This window comes from Symphalangus syndactylus, chromosome 17, assembly GCF_028878055.3.
Source record: "Symphalangus syndactylus isolate Jambi chromosome 17, NHGRI_mSymSyn1-v2.1_pri, whole genome shotgun sequence".
In the NCBI taxonomy this organism is placed as follows: domain Eukaryota; kingdom Metazoa; phylum Chordata; class Mammalia; order Primates; family Hylobatidae; genus Symphalangus; species Symphalangus syndactylus.
This window is the reverse complement of record NC_072439.2, coordinates 87,246,976-87,265,788: the sequence shown is the minus strand read 5'-3', so window position 1 is coordinate 87,265,788 and position 18,813 is coordinate 87,246,976. Positions and strand designations below refer to the sequence as shown.

The 18,813-nt window shown below is 43.1% G+C and overlaps 1 protein-coding gene across 3 annotated transcripts in view; it reads left to right on the top strand.

Annotated features, from left to right (window-relative positions):
• Nucleotides 1-560: 560 nt before the first annotated feature.
• The window catches only part of LIPH (lipase H), a 49,946-nt gene continuing 31,693 nt past the window's right edge, over nt 561-18,813 (top strand). Inside the window, exons 1-2 of one of the 3 annotated variants that reach the window (XM_063621955.1) lie at nt 561-913; nt 18,229-18,596. In XM_063621955.1, the coding sequence (XP_063478025.1) occupies nt 865-913; nt 18,229-18,596 (417 nt within the window). In that variant the 5' untranslated portion in view covers nt 561-864. The remainder of the gene's footprint in view (nt 914-18,228; nt 18,597-18,813) is intronic. The other 2 variants (XM_063621957.1, XM_063621956.1) reach the window with 2 other exon arrangements.

Below are 18,813 nucleotides of genomic sequence, written 5' to 3'. Positions count from 1 at the left end.
ATTGCAACCTCTGCCTCCCGGGTTCAAGCAATTCTTGTGCCTCAGCCTCCTGAGGTAGCTGGGATTACAGGTGCGTGTCACCACACCTGGCTAATTTTTGTAATTTTAGTAGAGACAGGGTTTCGCCATGTTGGCCAGGCTGGTCTCAAACTCCTGACCTCAAGCAGTCCACCCGCCTCAGCCTCCCAAAGTGTTGGGATTACAGGTGTGAGCCACCGTGCCAGCCTGTTTTTCTTTTTTAAAAAAGATCTATTAGAGATGTAGAAATTCTATGTAGGAAGAAATACAAATAAAGAGATATAATACCAAAAAAAGTTTCTTTTAATCTGAAGCATACACATATATTTTGGCAAATGTAGATGTATAATTGGACCTAATGAAATGTTCTTAAAATCTAAAGACTGCCCTATGATGAATGTGTGTATGAATTAACATAAAAACTGGCTTTGTATATACAGGCCGACAGATACAAACTGGATTTGTTATTTCATTCACAAGAACCAAGGGGGAAAAGATCTCAAGTCACACTTGGTTTCAACACACCAAGCCAAACAACTAATAAACCGCCCACGAAGAATGAAACTATTCTGAGCTCATCATTCTGCAGATGCAGATTATAATATTAAGATATGCATAAAATTGTATAAAGTAGACAATAACTGACCTTTTATTGAAAAGAGGAGGAGTCAAAGATCCTGAAAGGGTTGGGACTGCCTGCAGTCAGTCCCTAGGGAACTTCCTCTTGTCACCACACCTCTGAGACGTCTGAGCTCACTGTGAGCAAAATCCCGCAGTGGAAACTCTTAAGCCTCTTCGAAGTAAATCATTCTTGTGAATGTGACACACGATCTCTCCAGTTTCCATATGTTGAGATTCTACTTATTCATCAGTTTGATGTGCTTGGCAAGATCAGGTAGGTTATTTACTGACTGGTTTTCTTAACTGCTTAAAAAATAGAATTAGTTGTGTTGTCATTTTGCATGTCATCATTTCACTTCCTTCAGTGAACTTAAGTTCCATAGAGTCATTTTTAAGGAAAAAGATACAGGAAGCCTGTATCATTTCCCTAACCTTTCCTTTAAAAAAAAAAAAAAAGATATAGGTTAGATGAACTTTCTTATCCTGAAAAAAAATTCTCAATAATAAAAGAAGCTATTATGTCTTCAAATTAATTTCTTCTTATTTACAACAATCAAATATGCTGAAAAAGCTAGAAGTCTTATTTTCTTTCTTAGCCTATTTATCTGTGCCTTTCTAGTTCTGTGAAATGAGATGATTTATTTTCTGGAAATGTAAAAATCTATCTTGTATTTAATATATGGAGGGTTGGTTTTTATATTTTCTTTCTTTTTTTTTTTTTTTTTTTTTTGAGATGGAGTCTCGCTCTGTTGCCCAGGCTGGAGTGCAGTGGTGCAACCTCAGCTCACTGCAAGCTCCGCCTCCCGGGTTCACGCCATTCTCCTGCCTCAGCCTCTCCGAGTAGCTGGGACTACAGGCGCCCGCCACCATGCCCGGCTAATTTTTTGTATTTTTAGTAGAGAAGGGGTTTCACTGTGGTCTCGATCTCCTGACCTCGTGATCCGCCCGCCTCGGTCTCCCAAAGTGCTGGGATTATAGTCGTGAGCCACCGCGCCCGGCCGGTTTTTATATGTTCATGCATTGAGAGTTTATTTAAATTATTCTTAGAGAAAACATAATTTTATATAGACAAACTCCTTGGAATGGTTCCTGGCATTCTTATAACTTAAAAATTATTAATCATAATGAAGAAATCAAAATTAAAACTCTAATGTACCAGATAATGTAACAAAAATAAAGTGAAATGCTTAAAAAAATAAAATTCGACACTTTGCAACCTTTTTAGGTATTCAATTTTGTTTCAGATAGCTGTGGTAATGAAGGTTGATATAATTTTTTGAAGGGCAAAGGGTAAATATGTTATATATTAAGACCTGTAAAAATGTTCATATACTTTAAGCTAGTAAAACCATTGCTGGGAATTTATTCTAAATGAATAACTTTTAAAAGAAAAAAGCCTCCTATGCAGAGATAAGTCTAACTATATGACTTTCAATAACTTGAAACTAGATATAACCAAAATGTTTCTACATACAGGAATGGATAAAAGACGGTATATCAACTTAATTTTTTTAAGGTAGCCTTTAAACTAATTCTGATGATATGCAGAAATAAGCAAACATTTTTAAAGTAACGCAAAGTAGAAAAAGTAGAACTTAAATTTGTTGATAAACTATAATTACAACTATGTTAAAATCATGTGTGTATGCATGTGAATGACGTTTAGAAGGGAAATGGAAAAATAGGATTTCTGGCCTATAAATTTTTCTTTATATATGGTTTTGAGGTTGATTTTCTAGTAAGTTAAAATCATACCAATGATGATATTTTTAACTAAGAAGTCGATATTTTAAAGTATATGTTTATTATCTTTTTTTTTTTTTTTTGAGACAGAGTCTTGCTCTGTTGTCCAGGCTGGAGTGCAGTGGCATGATCTTGGCTCACTACAACCTCCCCTTCCCTGGTTCACATGATTCTCCTGCCTCAGCCTCCCAAGTAGCTGGGACTACAGGAGTGCGCCACTGCACCTGGCTAATTTTGTATTTTTAGTAGAGATGAGGTTTCACTGTGTTGGCCAGGATGGTCTCAATCCTGTGATCCACCCGCCTTGGCCTCCCAAAGTGCTGGGATTACAGGCGTGAGCCACCGCGCCTGGCATATTATCATTTTTAAATTAAAAAAATTAAGATAAATGGCCAGGCACAGTGGCTCACGCCTATAATCCCAGCACTTTGAAAGGCCAAGGCGCGTGGATCACCTGAGGTCAGGAGTTCAAGACCAGCCTGGCCAACATGGTGAACCCCGTCTCTACTGAAAATACAAAATTAGGCGGGCCTGGTGTCATGCACCTGTAATCCCAGCTACTCAGGAGGCTGAGACGGGAGAATGTCTTGAACCTGGAAGGCAGAAGTTGCAGTGAGCCAAGATCGTGCCACTGCATTCCAGCCTGGGCAACAAAGTGAGACTCCATCTCAAAAAAAAAAATAATAATAATAATATAAATGTAGAGGTATCTTAAGTGGGTCAGGGCCAACCCTAACACAAAAACATGAGATGGCTTGCGGGTACCTTCTTCCAGTCTTTCATTATGTATCTCCATTTATAAAGTTGAAAAAATGGCAACTTAATTTTTTGTGACCTTCCTTTTCCTTAGCATCTTCTCAGAAGTAAAGTCTCGTTTTACATGATTCTAGAAGACTGTCACTGCTGCATGATAGAATCTCAGCAGACAGAGACATACAAGAATAAACTTCTGTAGGTAGAAGGAAAAAAAATAGTATAGTTGTAAGCTAATTCTAGTCTTCTCAGTGTCTAGGAAACCATAAACTTGGAACTTTCATTAGGGAGGGTGTTGAATAATATTCATCTGGTAGCAGACATTATTAATCTCAAATATATGGACTTTTTTTTTCCCCTTCTGCTTGCAGTTTAAAAATTAGCAAGCGTTAAAATGGGCTTCAGAAATCCCAAGGATACAAGTCATTCAGTTTCAGAAATCTTTGTTTTGTTTTGTAATCTTTGTGAAATCATGTTAGGAATATTTGCCATAATCTTACCAGTGAACAAAGCAATGGCTAACAAACTAAAGTACACTAGAATCCCGTGAGGGCTTGATTAAAATGCAGACTCCACCTCCAAAAATCCAAACTTAGTAGGTCTGGGAGTGAGATCCTGGAATCTACATCTTAAAAAAATTTTTGTCTGGTCTAAAGGGCTCACACCTTTGCTGTAGTCCCAGCACTTGGGGAGGCTGAGGGGCGAGGATCGCTTGAGCCCAGGAGTTGGAGGCTGCAGTGAACTATGACTGTGCCTCTGAGTAGCCATTGCACTTCAGCCTGGCTGAACAAGGCCCTGTCTCAAGAATTTTCCCGCCCTGTCTGTATCTGGAACTTACAGGTACATATCATTGTGCCTGGCCTGGAACCTGCATTTTTAACAAGCCCTCAGGGTTTTTCAGCTGCAGGTGGTGCAACAAACATAGGTTTTAAAATATTGTTCTAATTAAGGCTGCTTGACATAAGTATTTTTTAAAGTTACTCTTCTATCAATATTTTGACCCATAGCAACTGTAAAACTAGATAGATATTTTCCCAGAAAAAAATTGTTTAGTGCCAAAACCAGAATTATTTCCTCAGATATTTGCAATTCTCTAGAATGATTTAGAACTGTGCCTGTGTGGTGACTCCTCTTTCTCTAACGAGTTGGCAAAGGTGAATGAGGGGGTGTGAATGTGCATATTTATGCACATGATTCAGAAATGAGAATGAGAAAATCTGGCATCTCATTTATTTTCTTGGTTGCATCCTAAAGAAATACAGCTGGTGGTTAAAAGCAGGCATGTCCTTCCAATCAAGAGGGCATCCTGCCCATATGCTTCTTGCCTGTCTCTGCCCAGGGTAAAAAAGAAACAAATATATATATATATTTTTTGAGATGGAGTCCTGCTCTGTTGCCAGGCTGGAGTGCAGTGGTATGATCTCGGCTCACTGCAACCTCTGCCTCCCGGGTTCAAGCAATTCTCTGCCTCAGCCTCCCAAGTAGCTGGGATTACAGGCACCTGCCTCCACACCCAGCTAATTTTTGTATTTTTAGTAGAGACGGGGTTTCGCCATCTTGGCCAGGCTGGTCTTGAACTCTTGACCTTGTGATCCACCTGCCTCGGCCTGCCAAAGTGCTGGGATTACAGGTGTGAGCCACCATGCCTGGCAAAACAAATGCTTCACCAGGTTTGACCCTGTCCAACTGTAATCCTTTCACAGTCTGGCTCAGGATGAGGTTTTTTTTGTTTTGTTTTGTTTTGTTTTTGAGATAGAGTCTTGCTCTGTCTCACCCAGGCTGGAGTACAGTGGCATGATCTTGGCTCACTGCAGCCTCCGCCTCCCAGATTCAAGTGATTCTCCTGCCTCAGCCTCCCGAGTAGCTGGAACTACAGGCATGTGCCACCACACCCAGCTAATTTTGTATTTTTAGTGGAGATGGAGTTTCACCATATTGGCCAGGCTGGTCACGAACTCCTTGCCTCAGGTGATCCACCTACCTTGACCTCCCAAAGTGCTAGGATTACAGGCATGAGCCACCGTGCTTGGTCTAGGATGAGTTTTTTTGTTGTTCTTGTTCTTGTTTTTGTTTTATGTGAGACAGAGTCTCGCTCTGTCACCAGGCTGGAGTGCAGTGGCGTGATCTTGGCTCACTGCAACCTCCGCCTCCCTGGTTCAAGCAATTCTCCTGCCTCAGCCTCCCAAGTAGCTGGGACTACAGGTGCCCACCACCACGCCTAGCTAATTTTTGTATTTTTAGTAGAGACAGGGTTTCACCAGGTTGGCCAGGATGGTCTCGATCTCTTGACCTGGTGACTCGCCTGCCTCGGCCTCCCAACGTGCCGGGATTACAGGCTTGAACCACTGCGCCCGGCCCCAACTCCTTTTCTGATACAAGGAGGGCAAAGTTTCTGGCCTAAAAAAACTTCAGATTTTTATTTCTTGGACTTTTGGAAATTCCTTCAGAACAGTGTTTTCAGGCAAGCATAAGAGTGTGCTCAAGCATAGGTTACTGTGAACATTTTGGCATCAACGGCATCAACGTGTAATGGGCTTGTATCCCAGACAGTAACATCCATTGCAAGCATGCAGAATACTTGAAAATGTGTCTCTTAATCTTTATCTGGGTCTCAGTAAATACTTTCTTTCTTTCTTCTTTTTTTTTTTTTTTTGGAGACTGAGTTTTGCTCTTGTTGCCCAGGTTGGAGTGCAGTGGTGCAATCTCAGTTCATTGCAACCTCTGCCTCCCAGATTCAAGTGATTCTCCTGCCTCAGCCTCCCGAGTAGCTGGGGATTACAGGTGCCTGCCACCACACCTGGCTAATTTTTTGTATTTTTAGTAGAGACGGGGTTTCACCATGTTGGCCAGGCTGGCCAGGCTGGTCTTGAACTCCTGAACTCAGGCAATCCACCCTCCTTGGCCTCCCAAAGTTCTGGGATTACAGGTGTGAGCCACCGTGCCCTGCCTTCAGTAAATATTTTCGGGCAGCATCAAGTGAGTAAACCTGACTGTGGACCTCTGTTCTAAAGAAGTTATTAATATACATCTATGTCATGTTTGGGGGCGGGGTGGAGGGGAAGAAAGCTCAAGCACACCTTAGAAACCAAAACTCGAGATAAAAAGGCAATATGAGTCAGGGCTGTTTTACTTCCTGACTGGGCACTACACGTCAAAGTTAATTTCATGTAGGACTTGAAATTGACATGAAATTCTGTCATGTCCTACATGACAGAATTTCACTTCTGTAATGTAGGTTTGGAGGTCAGTGGACCAAAGGGTACAAGGCACCTTCATCAACCATGGGTCTGAGATACCTTCCTTTTTTTTTTTTGAGACGGAGTCTTTCTGTCACCCAGGCTGGAGTGCAGTGGTGTGATCTCGGCTCACTGCAACCTCCACCTCCCGGGTTCAAGCAATTCCCACCTTTGCTTATTGACTATCGTAGAATCTCAGAACCTCCTCGCCTCTGTCCATAATTCTGTCTTCTTTTTTCACAGATGCCTCTTTGGATATGAATGAGGAGTCTCCTCTCTTTGAAGAGGGTTTTCTCCAATCAGAAATGTGGGAAATAAAATTAATTCCTCCAAAATGAGGTAGAAGTTAAGAAGCCAGAGCTGAGTGTGTAGCTGAGACAGCAAGGCCGTCTTTTTGTTTTTTGTTTGTTTGTTTTTAGACAAGTTCTTACTCCGTTGCCCAGGTTGGAGTGCAGTAGTGTGATCACAGCTCATAGCTCACTGCAGCCTTGATTTCCTGGGTGCAAGCCAACCTTCTGCCACAGGCTCAGTGTAGCTGGGACCACCAGCATGTGCAACCACGCCCAGCTAACTTTTTGATTTTTTTTCTAGAGACAGGGTCTCACTTTATTGTTCCAGGCGGGTCTTGAACTCTTGAGCTCAACTGATCCTCCCACCTTGGCTTCCAAAAGTGTTGGGATTACAGGTGTGAGCCATAGCACCCGGCAGGAAATTTTTTTTTTTTTTTAAGAGATGGGTCTTGCCATATTGCCCAGGCAGGCTTTGAACCCTGGACTCAAGTGGTTTTCCTGCCTCAGCCTCCCAAGTAGCTGGGACTATACAGGCCTGCACCACCATGCCCAGCTTTAGAAATTTTTTTTTTTTTTTGAGGCGGAGTCTCACTCTGTCGTCCAGGCTAAGAGCGCAGTGGCACAATCGTGGCCCACCACAACCACCGCCTTCTGGGTTCAAGTGATTCTCCTGCCTCAGCCTCCCGAGTAGCTGGGATTACAGGTGTGCACTACCACACCCAGCTAATTTTTGTATTTTTATTTATTTATTTATTTTTGAAACAGAGTCTCACTCTGTCACCCAGCCTGGAGTGCAGTGGCTGGGTCTCGACTCACTGCAAACTCTGCCTCCCGGGTTCAAGCAATCCTCCTGCCTCAGCTTCCCAAGTAGCTGGGATTACAGACATGTGCCACCACACCCAGCTAATTTTTTTTTTTTTTTTGTATTTTTAGTAGAGATGGGATTTCACCACGTAGGCCAGGCTGGTCTCAAACTCCTGATCTCAAGTGATCCGCCCGCCTCAGCCTCCCAAAGTGCTGGGATTACAGGCGTGAGCCGCTGTGCCCAGCCTATTATGATTATTTTACAGCTGCAAAGCTGAGGTCCAGAGAGGTTAGGCAATTAATTACCAGGGGTCACAGAGCTAATAGGCAGTGGAGTTGGACGTCAAACCTAGATCTGACTCCAAAACTCATGATCTTTCCAAATATTTTTTTTTGTTTTTTTGTTTTGTAGAGATAGGATCTCACTATGTTGCCCAGGCTGGTCTCGCACTCCTCACCTCAAGGGACCCTCCCATCTCGGCCTCCCAAAGTGCTGGGATTACAGGTGTGAGCCACCTGCACTTGGCCTGTACTTGTGTTTAGGACATTAGACTAGGGTTGGCAAACATTTTCTGTAAAGAGACAGATACTAAATATTTTCAGCTTTATGGGCCATTAGTCATAACCACTCAACTCTGCCTTTAGAGCAGGAAAGTAGCCATGGACAATATAGAAATGGGCATGACCAGATTTGACCTGCAGGCGACCATGCATTAAATTGCAAGAAAACATCTCAGGCACAATTATGCTAAAGAAGTTACAGTCAGATTGCCCTGGTATCCTACTTGGATATGTTTCTTTTCTTTTAAGAGATAGAAGGGAATAAATGATAATCATGCCTGCTCTAAATAGGAGTCTGAATTCCTTATCAAAGGTTATTGGAAACACCACTCATCCAGCTGTAATTTTCCACCTGTCAACAGGAAATGGCATTTCAGAGTAATTGAATTTCAAAGTAGTCTGAAGAGGACAGGCAAAATTTCTCCTGTTTCAGATAAACTCAAATAGAAGAAGTCAAGCTTTAAAAACCAGTTTAACATGTTCTGTGGTCACTGATTATATGTGCTCTGTTGCACTACCTCTGAACAACCTTGACTTTGTACCATAACAATAAAATAACTCAAAAGGATTTTGCTTTCTGAAGGCATACAAATATCTGATGACTTTAGAAATACCAACAGAAATGAATATTTAAAGAATGAGGCCGGGTGCAGTGGCTCACACCTGTAATCCCAACACTTTGGAGGATCTGATGTCTGCAGAACATGCTAGCAGGTTGATATTCATTTGTTCAAGTAACATTTATTGATGCTAACTCTGAACCAGGCCCTGTTCTTGGCACTGAGAATATAATGGGTGGAACAGTGAATTATCCTGGAGCTTCTACATCAGTGGGGAGTTTTTCTGGAAAAAGGAAATAATGCTTCAGGTATGTGGTAGAAAAAATGCAAGTGACATAAAAAGGAGAAAATTATCTCCCAGGCTCAGTAACTCATCCCTGTAATCCCAGCACCTTGGGCAGCCGAGGCAGGAAGATCACCTGAGGTTAGGAGTTTGAAACCAGCCTGGCCAACATGGTGAAATGCCATATCTACTAAAAACACAAAAATTAGCTAGGCGTGGTGGTGGGTGCCTGTAATCCTAACTACTTGGGGAGGCTGAGGCAGGAGAATCACTTGAACTTGGGAGGCAGAGTTTGCAGTGAGCGGAGATCAGGCCATTGCACTTCAGCCTGGGTGACAAGAGCGAAATTCCATCTCAAAAAAAACAAAAACAAAACAAAACAAAACAAAAAACAGAGGAAAGTTCTCCAGGGTAGAATTCAGTACAAGAAAATAGTAGAATATTGATTTTTCCTGAAGGAAAGAGTATGGTTCAAAGCCAGGTCATCATTTAGGCTAAGGAATTTATTCCGAGATACAAATGAATTTAGGCATTATATTGACCATGAGCCCTCCTTGAAAGACAGCAAGAGCGCCAGGCATGCTGGCTCAAGCTTGTAATCCTAGCACTTTGGGAGGCCGAGGCAGGTGGATCACCTGAGGTCAGGAGTTCGAGACCAGCCTGGTCAACACAGTGAAACCGTGTCTCTACTAAAGATATAAAAATTAGCTGGGCGTGGTGGCATGCACCTGTAATCCCAGCTACACGGGAGGCTGAGGCAGGAGAATCACTTGAACCTGGGAGGTGGAGGTTGCAGTGAGCCGAGACCATGCCATTGCACTCCAGCCTGGGGGACAAGAGTGAGAAACCGCGCATTAAAAAAAAAAAAAAAAAAAAAAAAAAGACAGCAAGAGCCAGTCACCTAGTGGTCAAGGGAGAAGCTTAGGAAAATGACTCAGTGAGCAATGGACATGTACTTTATAGAACTAAAACTACATAACTAGAGAAGTATGGTTTCAGAAGATAATTACAAAAAAATAGATATGGAGTCTTGCTATGTTGCCCAGGCTGTCTCAAACTCTGGGCTTAAGAAATCCTCCTGCCTTGACCTCCCAGAACACTGGGATTACAGGCGTGAGTCCAGAAGATAATTTTTATATCCAGCCTGTTCTCATTATTTGTGTTAGTTACGTCCCATTAAGTGGACTCAAACACTGAATTAGCAAATACTGAACCATTGCTCCTAGGGGAAGTCCAAGGTTAGTTTTCTGCAAGCCTCTGGTCACAATATTTTTGTCAGTGGATCAAAACATAATTTTCTGTGTGTTTCTGTTTAAAGGCATCTGATTTAATATATACTGTTGATTCATTAACATTGGACTTATGGCCAGCAGCACTCTAACTCATGTTTGAATGAAGCTTACCTAACACATGTATTTTCTCTGTAAGGCACATCATAGCCGCCTTCTGCTTAGAAACATTAGACAGTACTTCAGCATTATGCTTGGGCACCATTTTATTTATTTATTTATTTATTTATTTATTTATTTATTTATTTATTTTTGAGATGGAGTCTTGCTCTGTTGCCCAGGTTGGAGTGCAGTGGTGTGATCTCAGCTCTCTGCAACCTCTGCCTCCCGGGTTCAAGCAATTCTCCTGCCTCAGCCTTCCGAGTAGCTGGGATTACAGGCATGTACCACCATGCCTAGCTAATTTTTGTATTTTTAGTAGAGACAGGGTTTCGCCATGTTGCCCAGGCTGGTCTTGAACTCCTGAGCTCAAAGTGATCTGCCTGCCTTGGCCTCCCAAAGTGCTGGGATTACAGGCGTGAGACACCACGCCCAGCCCTAGATGTATTATTTAGCTCTCCTTTATAAGTGAGAACATGCAGTATTTGTGTTTCTGCTCTGTGTTATTTCACTTGAGATAATGGCCTCAAGTTCTACTCATGCTGCTGCAAAAGACATGATTTCATCCTTTTTTATGAGCACATAGTATTCTATTGTATATATACATCATATTTTCTTTTTCCAATCATCTGTTGAGAGACCCTTAGGTTGATTCCATATTTTTGCTATTGTGAATAGTGCTGTGGTAATGAGTGGACACCATTTTAAACAGTGAAATAACCAAGAAAAAGCACAGGAAGCGGTTGGGTGTGGTGGCTCATGCCTGTAATCCCAGCACTTTGGGAGGCTGAGGTGGGTGGATCACCTGAGTTCAGGAGTTCGAGACCAGCCTGGACAACATGATGAAACCCTGTCTTTACTAAAAATACAAAAATTAGCGGAGCGTGGTGGCAGCCACCTGTAATCCCAACTACTCGGGAGGCTGAGGCAAGGAGAATCGCTTGAACCTGGGAGGTGGAGGTTGCAGTGAGCCAAGATCATGTCACTGCACTCCAGCCTGGGTGACAAGAGCAAAACTGTCTCAAAAAAAAAAAAAAAAAAAAAAGAAAAGAAAAAGAAAAAAAAAGAAAAAGCACAGGAAGCAAAAAACGTGGCACTAAGTGACTGTCACCTAAGTGTCCATGAAAAGGACACCTGTTTAGAGTATGAGAGCTGAAACAAATAAGAAGGCAGAGTGTTGCTCTCTCTGACCTCAGCTGAGATCACGCATGTCAGGCAACACAAATTTTTCACCACTCTACACATGTCCATGAATGACTGAAAAGGTTCCTCAAGTATTGATTTTGGGGTGATGAATAAATCTGCACATAAGAATTTCACAAATATGGCCAGGCACGGTGGCTCACGCTTGTACTCCCAGCACTTTGGGAGGCTGAGGCAGGCAGATCCCCTGGGGTCGGGAGTTCGAGACAAGCCTGGTCAACATGGTGAAAACCTGTCTGTACTAAAAATACAAAAATTAGCCAGGTGTGGTGGCGCACGTCTGTAATCCCAGCTACTTGGGAGGCTGAGGTGGGAGAATTGCTTGAACCCGAGAGGCGGAGGTTGCAGTGAGCCAAGATCATGACACTGCACTCCAGCCTGGGCGACAGAGTGAGACGCTGTCTCAAAAATAAATAAAATAAATAAATAAATAAAACACCAAAAACCAAAAAGAAATCCACAAATATGGCTGGGTGGGGTGGCTCATGCCTATAATCCCACAGTTTGGGAGGCTGAGGCAAGAGGATCATTTGAGCTCGGGGGTTCAAGACCAACCTGGACAACATAGCAAGACCTCATCTCTACCAAAATTAAAAAAAAAATAGCCGGGTGTGGTGGCACTCACCTGCAGTCTCTCACACACTTTCAGGGCTGAGGCAGGAGGATTGCTTGAGCCTAGGAAGTCAAGGCTGCAGTGAGCTGTGTTCGTGCCACTGCACTCCAGCCTGGGTGACAGAGTGAGACCCTGTCTCAACAAACAAACAAACAAAAAGAAAAAAAAAAGAAAGAAAGAAAAATCCAGAAATAATGAGAATTGACCATATTTGACAATGGGAAGAGAGTGCATGCTTCCAGGGGTGTATGTATATATTCTGAAGGAAGGATCAAGGAGGATTTGAGAGGCAATATAGGTGTATTAACTTTCTCATTTTTCTTGGTAGAGAATGAGTTGATAGAACAGATACAGTAAATAGAACAGAAACTCTGTGACTGATACATCAATACACAGAGGCTTAAACATTTAATTTGAAACTATACAAGGAATCACCAGGTGAGCTAAAAATAATTTTATAACTAATAAAAATCAGGAGGTAGAAGTCCAGTTAGTGGGGAGAAGTATTAAGTGTGTTAATGTCCTCGTCGCGTATAACAAAGAATCATTAGATATTGTCTCAAAGCACTAATGCCAGGACTAAAGAAGAGTCAGCAAAGAGCTGTTCTGACAAAGATCAGCAGCAGAGCACATGGCAGAAGTTGGCAGCGCACTCCGAGTTGGAAATCCAGTTTCCAGATGCCCAGAAATCCTTGCCAGGTGAATAGTGTGGATAGACATATTTCAGTCTGGAACAGTTCTGCATGTAGTCTACTTCTGGCATACAGGTCACACACATCTACATTCCATGAAAAAGGATTTTAAATATTTCTTTTTTGTTGTTCTTTGAGAGGGAGTGTTGCTTTGTCGCCCAGGCTAGAATGCAGTGGTGAGATCTCGGCTCACTGCAAACCTCCGTTTGAACCTCCCAGGTTTAAACAATTCTCCTGTCTCAGCCTCCTGAGTAGCTGGGACTACAGGCGCACGCCACCATGCCTGGCTAATTTTTGTATTTTTAGTAGAGACGGTGTTTCACCACGTTGGTCAGGCTGGTCTTGAACTCCTGACCTCAGGCGATCCACCCGCCTCGGCCTCCCAAAGTGCTGGGATTACAGGAGTGAGCCACCGGGCCCAGCCTTAAATATTTCATATAGAGTTATCAAGGTGTTTACCAGAAGAATTAAAGCAAGCTATAAACTTCCCAATATGAGAAAGAACACATATATACAAAAGAAGCCCTGATAAAACAACAACAAAAAACAAGAGGACAATCCATAAAGCTAAAGATAGTGAACCTAGAAGGCACTAACCCTGGAAAATACAGCATTGCCAAATTCAGTTCAGTCGTGTCCATGTGGGACCTCTGAGAAGATGGGGATGGATGTGCAAGAGATCTATTTCAGAAAGTGTGAAGGATAGAGGAGGAGGGAGTGGGAATAGGCAGAGGGAGCCTTCACACCATGATGCAGGCAGTTTGGCAGCTGAGAAAGCAGAGGAGAAAGGAAAAGTTGGGTAGGAAGAGTCTCAGACCCCAGCACAGTTCTGAGAATATTTCAGCCAGACTGATGGGGAGTCCTTGAGCCAAAGTTTCCAGTTAGAGAGTGCCACATGGGATAGGCATGACCTGCCTGGCTTGGCTCAGTGATTGGTGGGGAGCAGCACGGGGAGCCATGGCTTCATGTAAATGTTGTGGGGCAGCTGGAGGCTATCGGCCAACTCAGCTGTGCTTCCTCCAGAAGTTTCTCTGAAAGGCAGGTCTTAGGCACCTCTATGGGCACCACGCCAAGAAGTGCCTAAGATATACTCATTTATCCTTTTTAAAGGATCTGAGAGTGGGTCAAAAATAATGCCCAATTTGATCCTATATATAAGATCCGTAAAATGGGGCCGGGCGTGATGGCTCACGCCTGTGATCCCAGCACTTTGGGAGGCTGAGGCGGGTGGATCACCTGAAGTCTGGAGTTCGAGACCAGCCTGGCCAACACAGTGAAACCCCGTCTCTACTAAAAATACAAAAATTAGCTTGGCATGGTGGCGGGCACCTATAACCCCAGCTACTCAAGAGGCTGAGGCAGTAGAATCACTTGAACCTGGGGGGCAGATGTTGCAGTGATCCAAGATCATGCCACTGCACTCCAGCCTGGGCAACAGAATGAAACTTCATCTCAAAAGAAAAAAAAAAAGATCTGTAAAATAAAGGGATTCAGAAGGTAAAAAGGATGAATACATGGTAGGCAAATGCTGACAAAAAGAGAGCCCAGTTATGATAAAAATATCATCTGAGGCTGGGCGCAGTGGCTCACACCTGTAATCCCAGCACTTTGGGAGGCTGAGGTGGGAGGATCACAAGGTCAAGAGATTGAGACCATCCTAACCAACATGGTGAAACCCTGTCTCTACTAAAAATACAAAAATTAGCTGGGCATGATGGCGGGCATCTGTAGTCCCAGCTACTTGGGAGACAGGCAGGGGAATCACTTGAACCTGGGAGGTGGAGGTTGCAGTGAGCCGAGATCACAGCACTGCACTCCAGCCTGGGCAACAGAGCAAGACTCTGTCTCAAAAAAAAAAAAAAAAATATATATATATATATATATATATAAAATATATATTATTTGGTGGAATTAAAGGTAAAAGGGGCATATTAAAATTAAAAAGGACATAACACCTGAAACATTAAGTATAGGTAGTAAAAGAAAAAATCCACAAAAATAAAGCTTAATAGTTTGGGTAACTTGAATTTGCCCAACTGTGATGTTATTGTACTTTGATGTTATGTTTTTATTCTTTAAAAAGAATCCCCCATTGTTGGCATTTAGATACTCATTATTTTCAGAGGATGCAAGAGAAAGAAGATTCCTGATCCCCAGACCAGACCAAGCTCCCTATTTAAGTTCTCATCTTACACTCTATCTCTTTTATATGACACATATCACAGGTAGCAGTTTTATACTTATTTGTGTGTATTATTTCATTACTGACTGATTCTTCCTCTAAAATGCCACCTGACATAGAATCTAGGATAGAGTAGATTCTTTTGGAATGAATTGCACATATTCTCTGAGGATGAGAGATAATATATATAAAGCTCTTATAATATTTAGTATTTAGAGGAACAAGGAAATCTGTTTCACTCAATACTTATGATGGACTTCTCCGGGGGACTGTACCATTACAAAAATAACTAAGACTTAAAAGAAATTATGTAGGGCTGGGCGTGGAGGCTCATGCTGTAATCCCAGCACTCTGGGAGGCCGAGGCAAGTGGACCACTTGAGCCCAGGAGTTCAAGACTAGCCTGGACAACATAGCGAAAGCCTGTCTCTACAAAAAATATAAAAATTAGCCAGGCATGGTGATGTGCGCTTGCAGCCCCAGCTACTTGGGAGGTTGAGGTGGGAGGATTGCTTAAGCCCAGGAGGCAGAGGTTGCATGAGCCGAGATCGTGCCACTGCACTCCAGCCTGGGCGACAGAGCAAGACCCTGTCTCAAAACAAAACACAAAACCAGACAATTAAACAATCCTCTTCTTGGGAAAGTAATCTCTCTCTTCTCAACTATGAGCTCATTCAGAATTAGTCTCCCCAGGATTCCTCTCTTGGGCAGATAGGTGGCAAATGAAAGATGACATAATTTCCCCACGCCACCTGGTGAGTCAGTTGCACAACCAGGAACAAAACCCAGCCTTACTGATAGCTAAGAAGGAGAGGCTCAGCCCTACCCCAAGACACCTCCTGCTCAATAAGAAGATGACTAATTACACAGGCAACTCTTTGCTCTGGGTTTTGCTCTACAAACAACTGGGCAAGTCCATGTTCCCAGGAGCATGCAACTTACAGGAAGAGGAAATGAAAGAGGCCAATGGATGGAGAAAATATGTACATCACAAGCATGCCTCACTACACACGCTGCTTGATGCAGTAAAAGGAGGAATGCGCGCATTTGGGGTTCAACATTAACCACCTGTTTTCTAGGGTGAGGGATTTCAAAGCCTCCTTAACTTTTTTTTTAAGAGATAGAGTCTCGCTGATTATTTATCTACCTGATTAACTGCAGTTTTGAGCACTAAACAGAGGATGCAGATAATTTCCACATACCCAGAAAAATTATTTAAAATGGCAAGCTTGGCTGGGCACGATGGCTCACGCCTGTAATCCCAACACTTTGGGAGGCCGAGGCGGGAGGATCACCTGAGGTCAGGAGTTCAAGACCACCTTGGCCAACATGATGAAACCCTGTCTCTACTAAAAATACAAAAATTAGCTGGGCATGGTGGCGGGTGCCTGTAATTCCAGCTACTTGGGAGGCTGAGGCAGGAGAATCGCTCGAATCCCAGAGATGAAGGTTGCAGTGAGCTGAGATTGTACCACTGCACTCCAGCCTGGGCAACAGAGCAAGACTCCATATCAAATAAATAAATAAAATGGCAAGATTTTAGTCCCAAATAAGTCTCTTTAACTTCATGAAAGCAGAAATCCTACAGATGGTGTTTTCTGGGAACAAATTTCATTAATTGTTAAGTAACGATAAAAACCATCAATTTAAGTGTAACCAACAAGTAACATCTAGCCACGTGTAAGTTTCCTTTAAGTTGATTTAATTTCTATTTATTTATTTATTTACGTATTTATTTATTTGGGGGTGTTGGTTTTGTGCTGATTCTATTATGAAACTTCACTCACTCCTAAGTACCAGAGCCTTTGTGAAAAGTTTCAATAAATGCAGAAATGAACAGACTCAGGTTATTAAAGATGGGCTGGGACCCTAAGACGAAGGCTACTCTGAGGCTTAGAATGAAGGAGAATAATTCCTGTGTGTGCAAATGAAGATTCATTGAGAGCAGGGACCCAGAGCAAATGCTTCCTGAATTCCTATTGGAGGAAGTCGACAGATGTTTCCCAGGGCACTCTTGTCTTCTGTTGGCCCATTGCATGTTAACAGCCTTCCCTTTCTGCTCTTGTCCACCAAGAATGGCCATCGGTAGTGCCTTGCCTCTTCTGAGTATCTTACAGAAGATACTCATCATCTCCCACTTGGAGCTGGGGATGGCTTGCTGTTCCACATGTTATTGAGTCCTCTACCATGTGCTGGGCACTGTGAGGGAAATACAAGTAATGAGCTGCCATTTCAAAGAGATTGTGTTCTAGCAGGATAGACACATATGTACATAGATACCTATAATGCGTGCCTGAAAGTGGGTTTTCATTGTGTCATCCACAAGGTGCATAAAGGGAGTTTTGGGAGTTCCTGGGTGAAGGATAGTACTTATAGCTGGGAGGGTCAGAGAAGGCTTCGTTAAGGTGGCTTTTGGGTTAAATCTTGAAGGGGAATAGGATTTGGAAGAATGGTTTTCTGGTGAAGCAAGAGGTCACTACTTACAAGCTCTGGATCAAATATGATTTTGTTGGCCTGGCACGGTGGCTCATGCCTGTAATCCCAGCACCTTGGGAGGCCGAGGTGGGCAGATCACCTGAGGTCAGGAGTTCGAGACCAACCTGGCCAACATGGTGAAACCTCATCTCTTCTAAAAATACAAAAATTAGCCCGGTGTTGCGGGGGGCGCCTGTAATCCCAGCTACTTGGGAGGCTGAGGCATGAGAATCACTTGAACCCGGGAGGCAGAGGTTGCAGTGAGCTGAGATTGCACCACTGCACTCCAGCCTGGGTGACAGAGTGAGACTGTGTCTCCAAAACACAAACAAAAACAAAAAAACAAATATGATTTTGCAGCCAGGTGCAGTGGGCTCAGGCCCGTAATCCTACTACTTTGGGAGGCCGAGGTGAGTGGATCACTTGAGGTCAAAAGAGTTTGAGATCAGCCTGGCCAACATGGTGAAACCCCGTCTCTATCAAAAAATATATAAACTAGCCGGGCATGATGGCATGTGCCTGTAGTCCCAGCTACTCAAGGAGGCTGAGGTGGGAGAATTGCTTGAGCCTGGGAGGTAGAAGTTATAGTGAGCTGATATTGCGCCACTGCACTCCAGCCTGGGTGACAGTGAGACTCTGTCTCAAAATATGTATATATGATTTTGCAACTTCATTCAGCTGGATCCAGCCCTTAGCCAGGTCCTAACAAGAACATAAGAAGAACTCCTACAAATATAGAACAGCACTCTTGCTTGATGCCCAACTAAGGAAAGACCTGTCGTGATGCCATCTAATTTTTATTTTCAGACACAGAAGAAACATGTCCTTCATTCACCAGGCTGAGCTTTCACAGTGCAGTGGTTGGTACGGGACTAAATGTGAGGTTGTTGCTCTACACAAGGAGAAACCTGACCTGCGCACAAACCATCAACTCCTCAGCTTTTGGGAACTTGAATGTGACCAAGAAAACCACCTTCGTTGTCCATGGATTCAGGCCAACAGGCTCCCCTCCTGTTTGGCTGGACGACTTAGTAAAGGGTTTGCTCTCTGTTGAAGACATGAATGTAGTTGTTGTTGATTGGAATCGAGGAGCTACAACTTTAATATACACCCATGCCTCTAGTAAGACCAGAAAAGTAGCCATGGTCTTGAAGGAATTTATTGACCAGATGTTGGTAAGAGAATTCTCTTAGGTGATTCAGAGCTAAGTTGAAACTGGCCCATTATCTGAGGGCTTAAAGCCAAGAGACAGCTACCGTGAGCAGGAGGCCTATATTGCAACATTTTGCAAATGTGAATAAGCCCCAGGGAAGGTGGGATGAGGGGCTGTGCAAAACGTCCATAGGCATGTTTGTCAGGCTGTGCACTGCACAGGGTACCCATCTAAGGGAG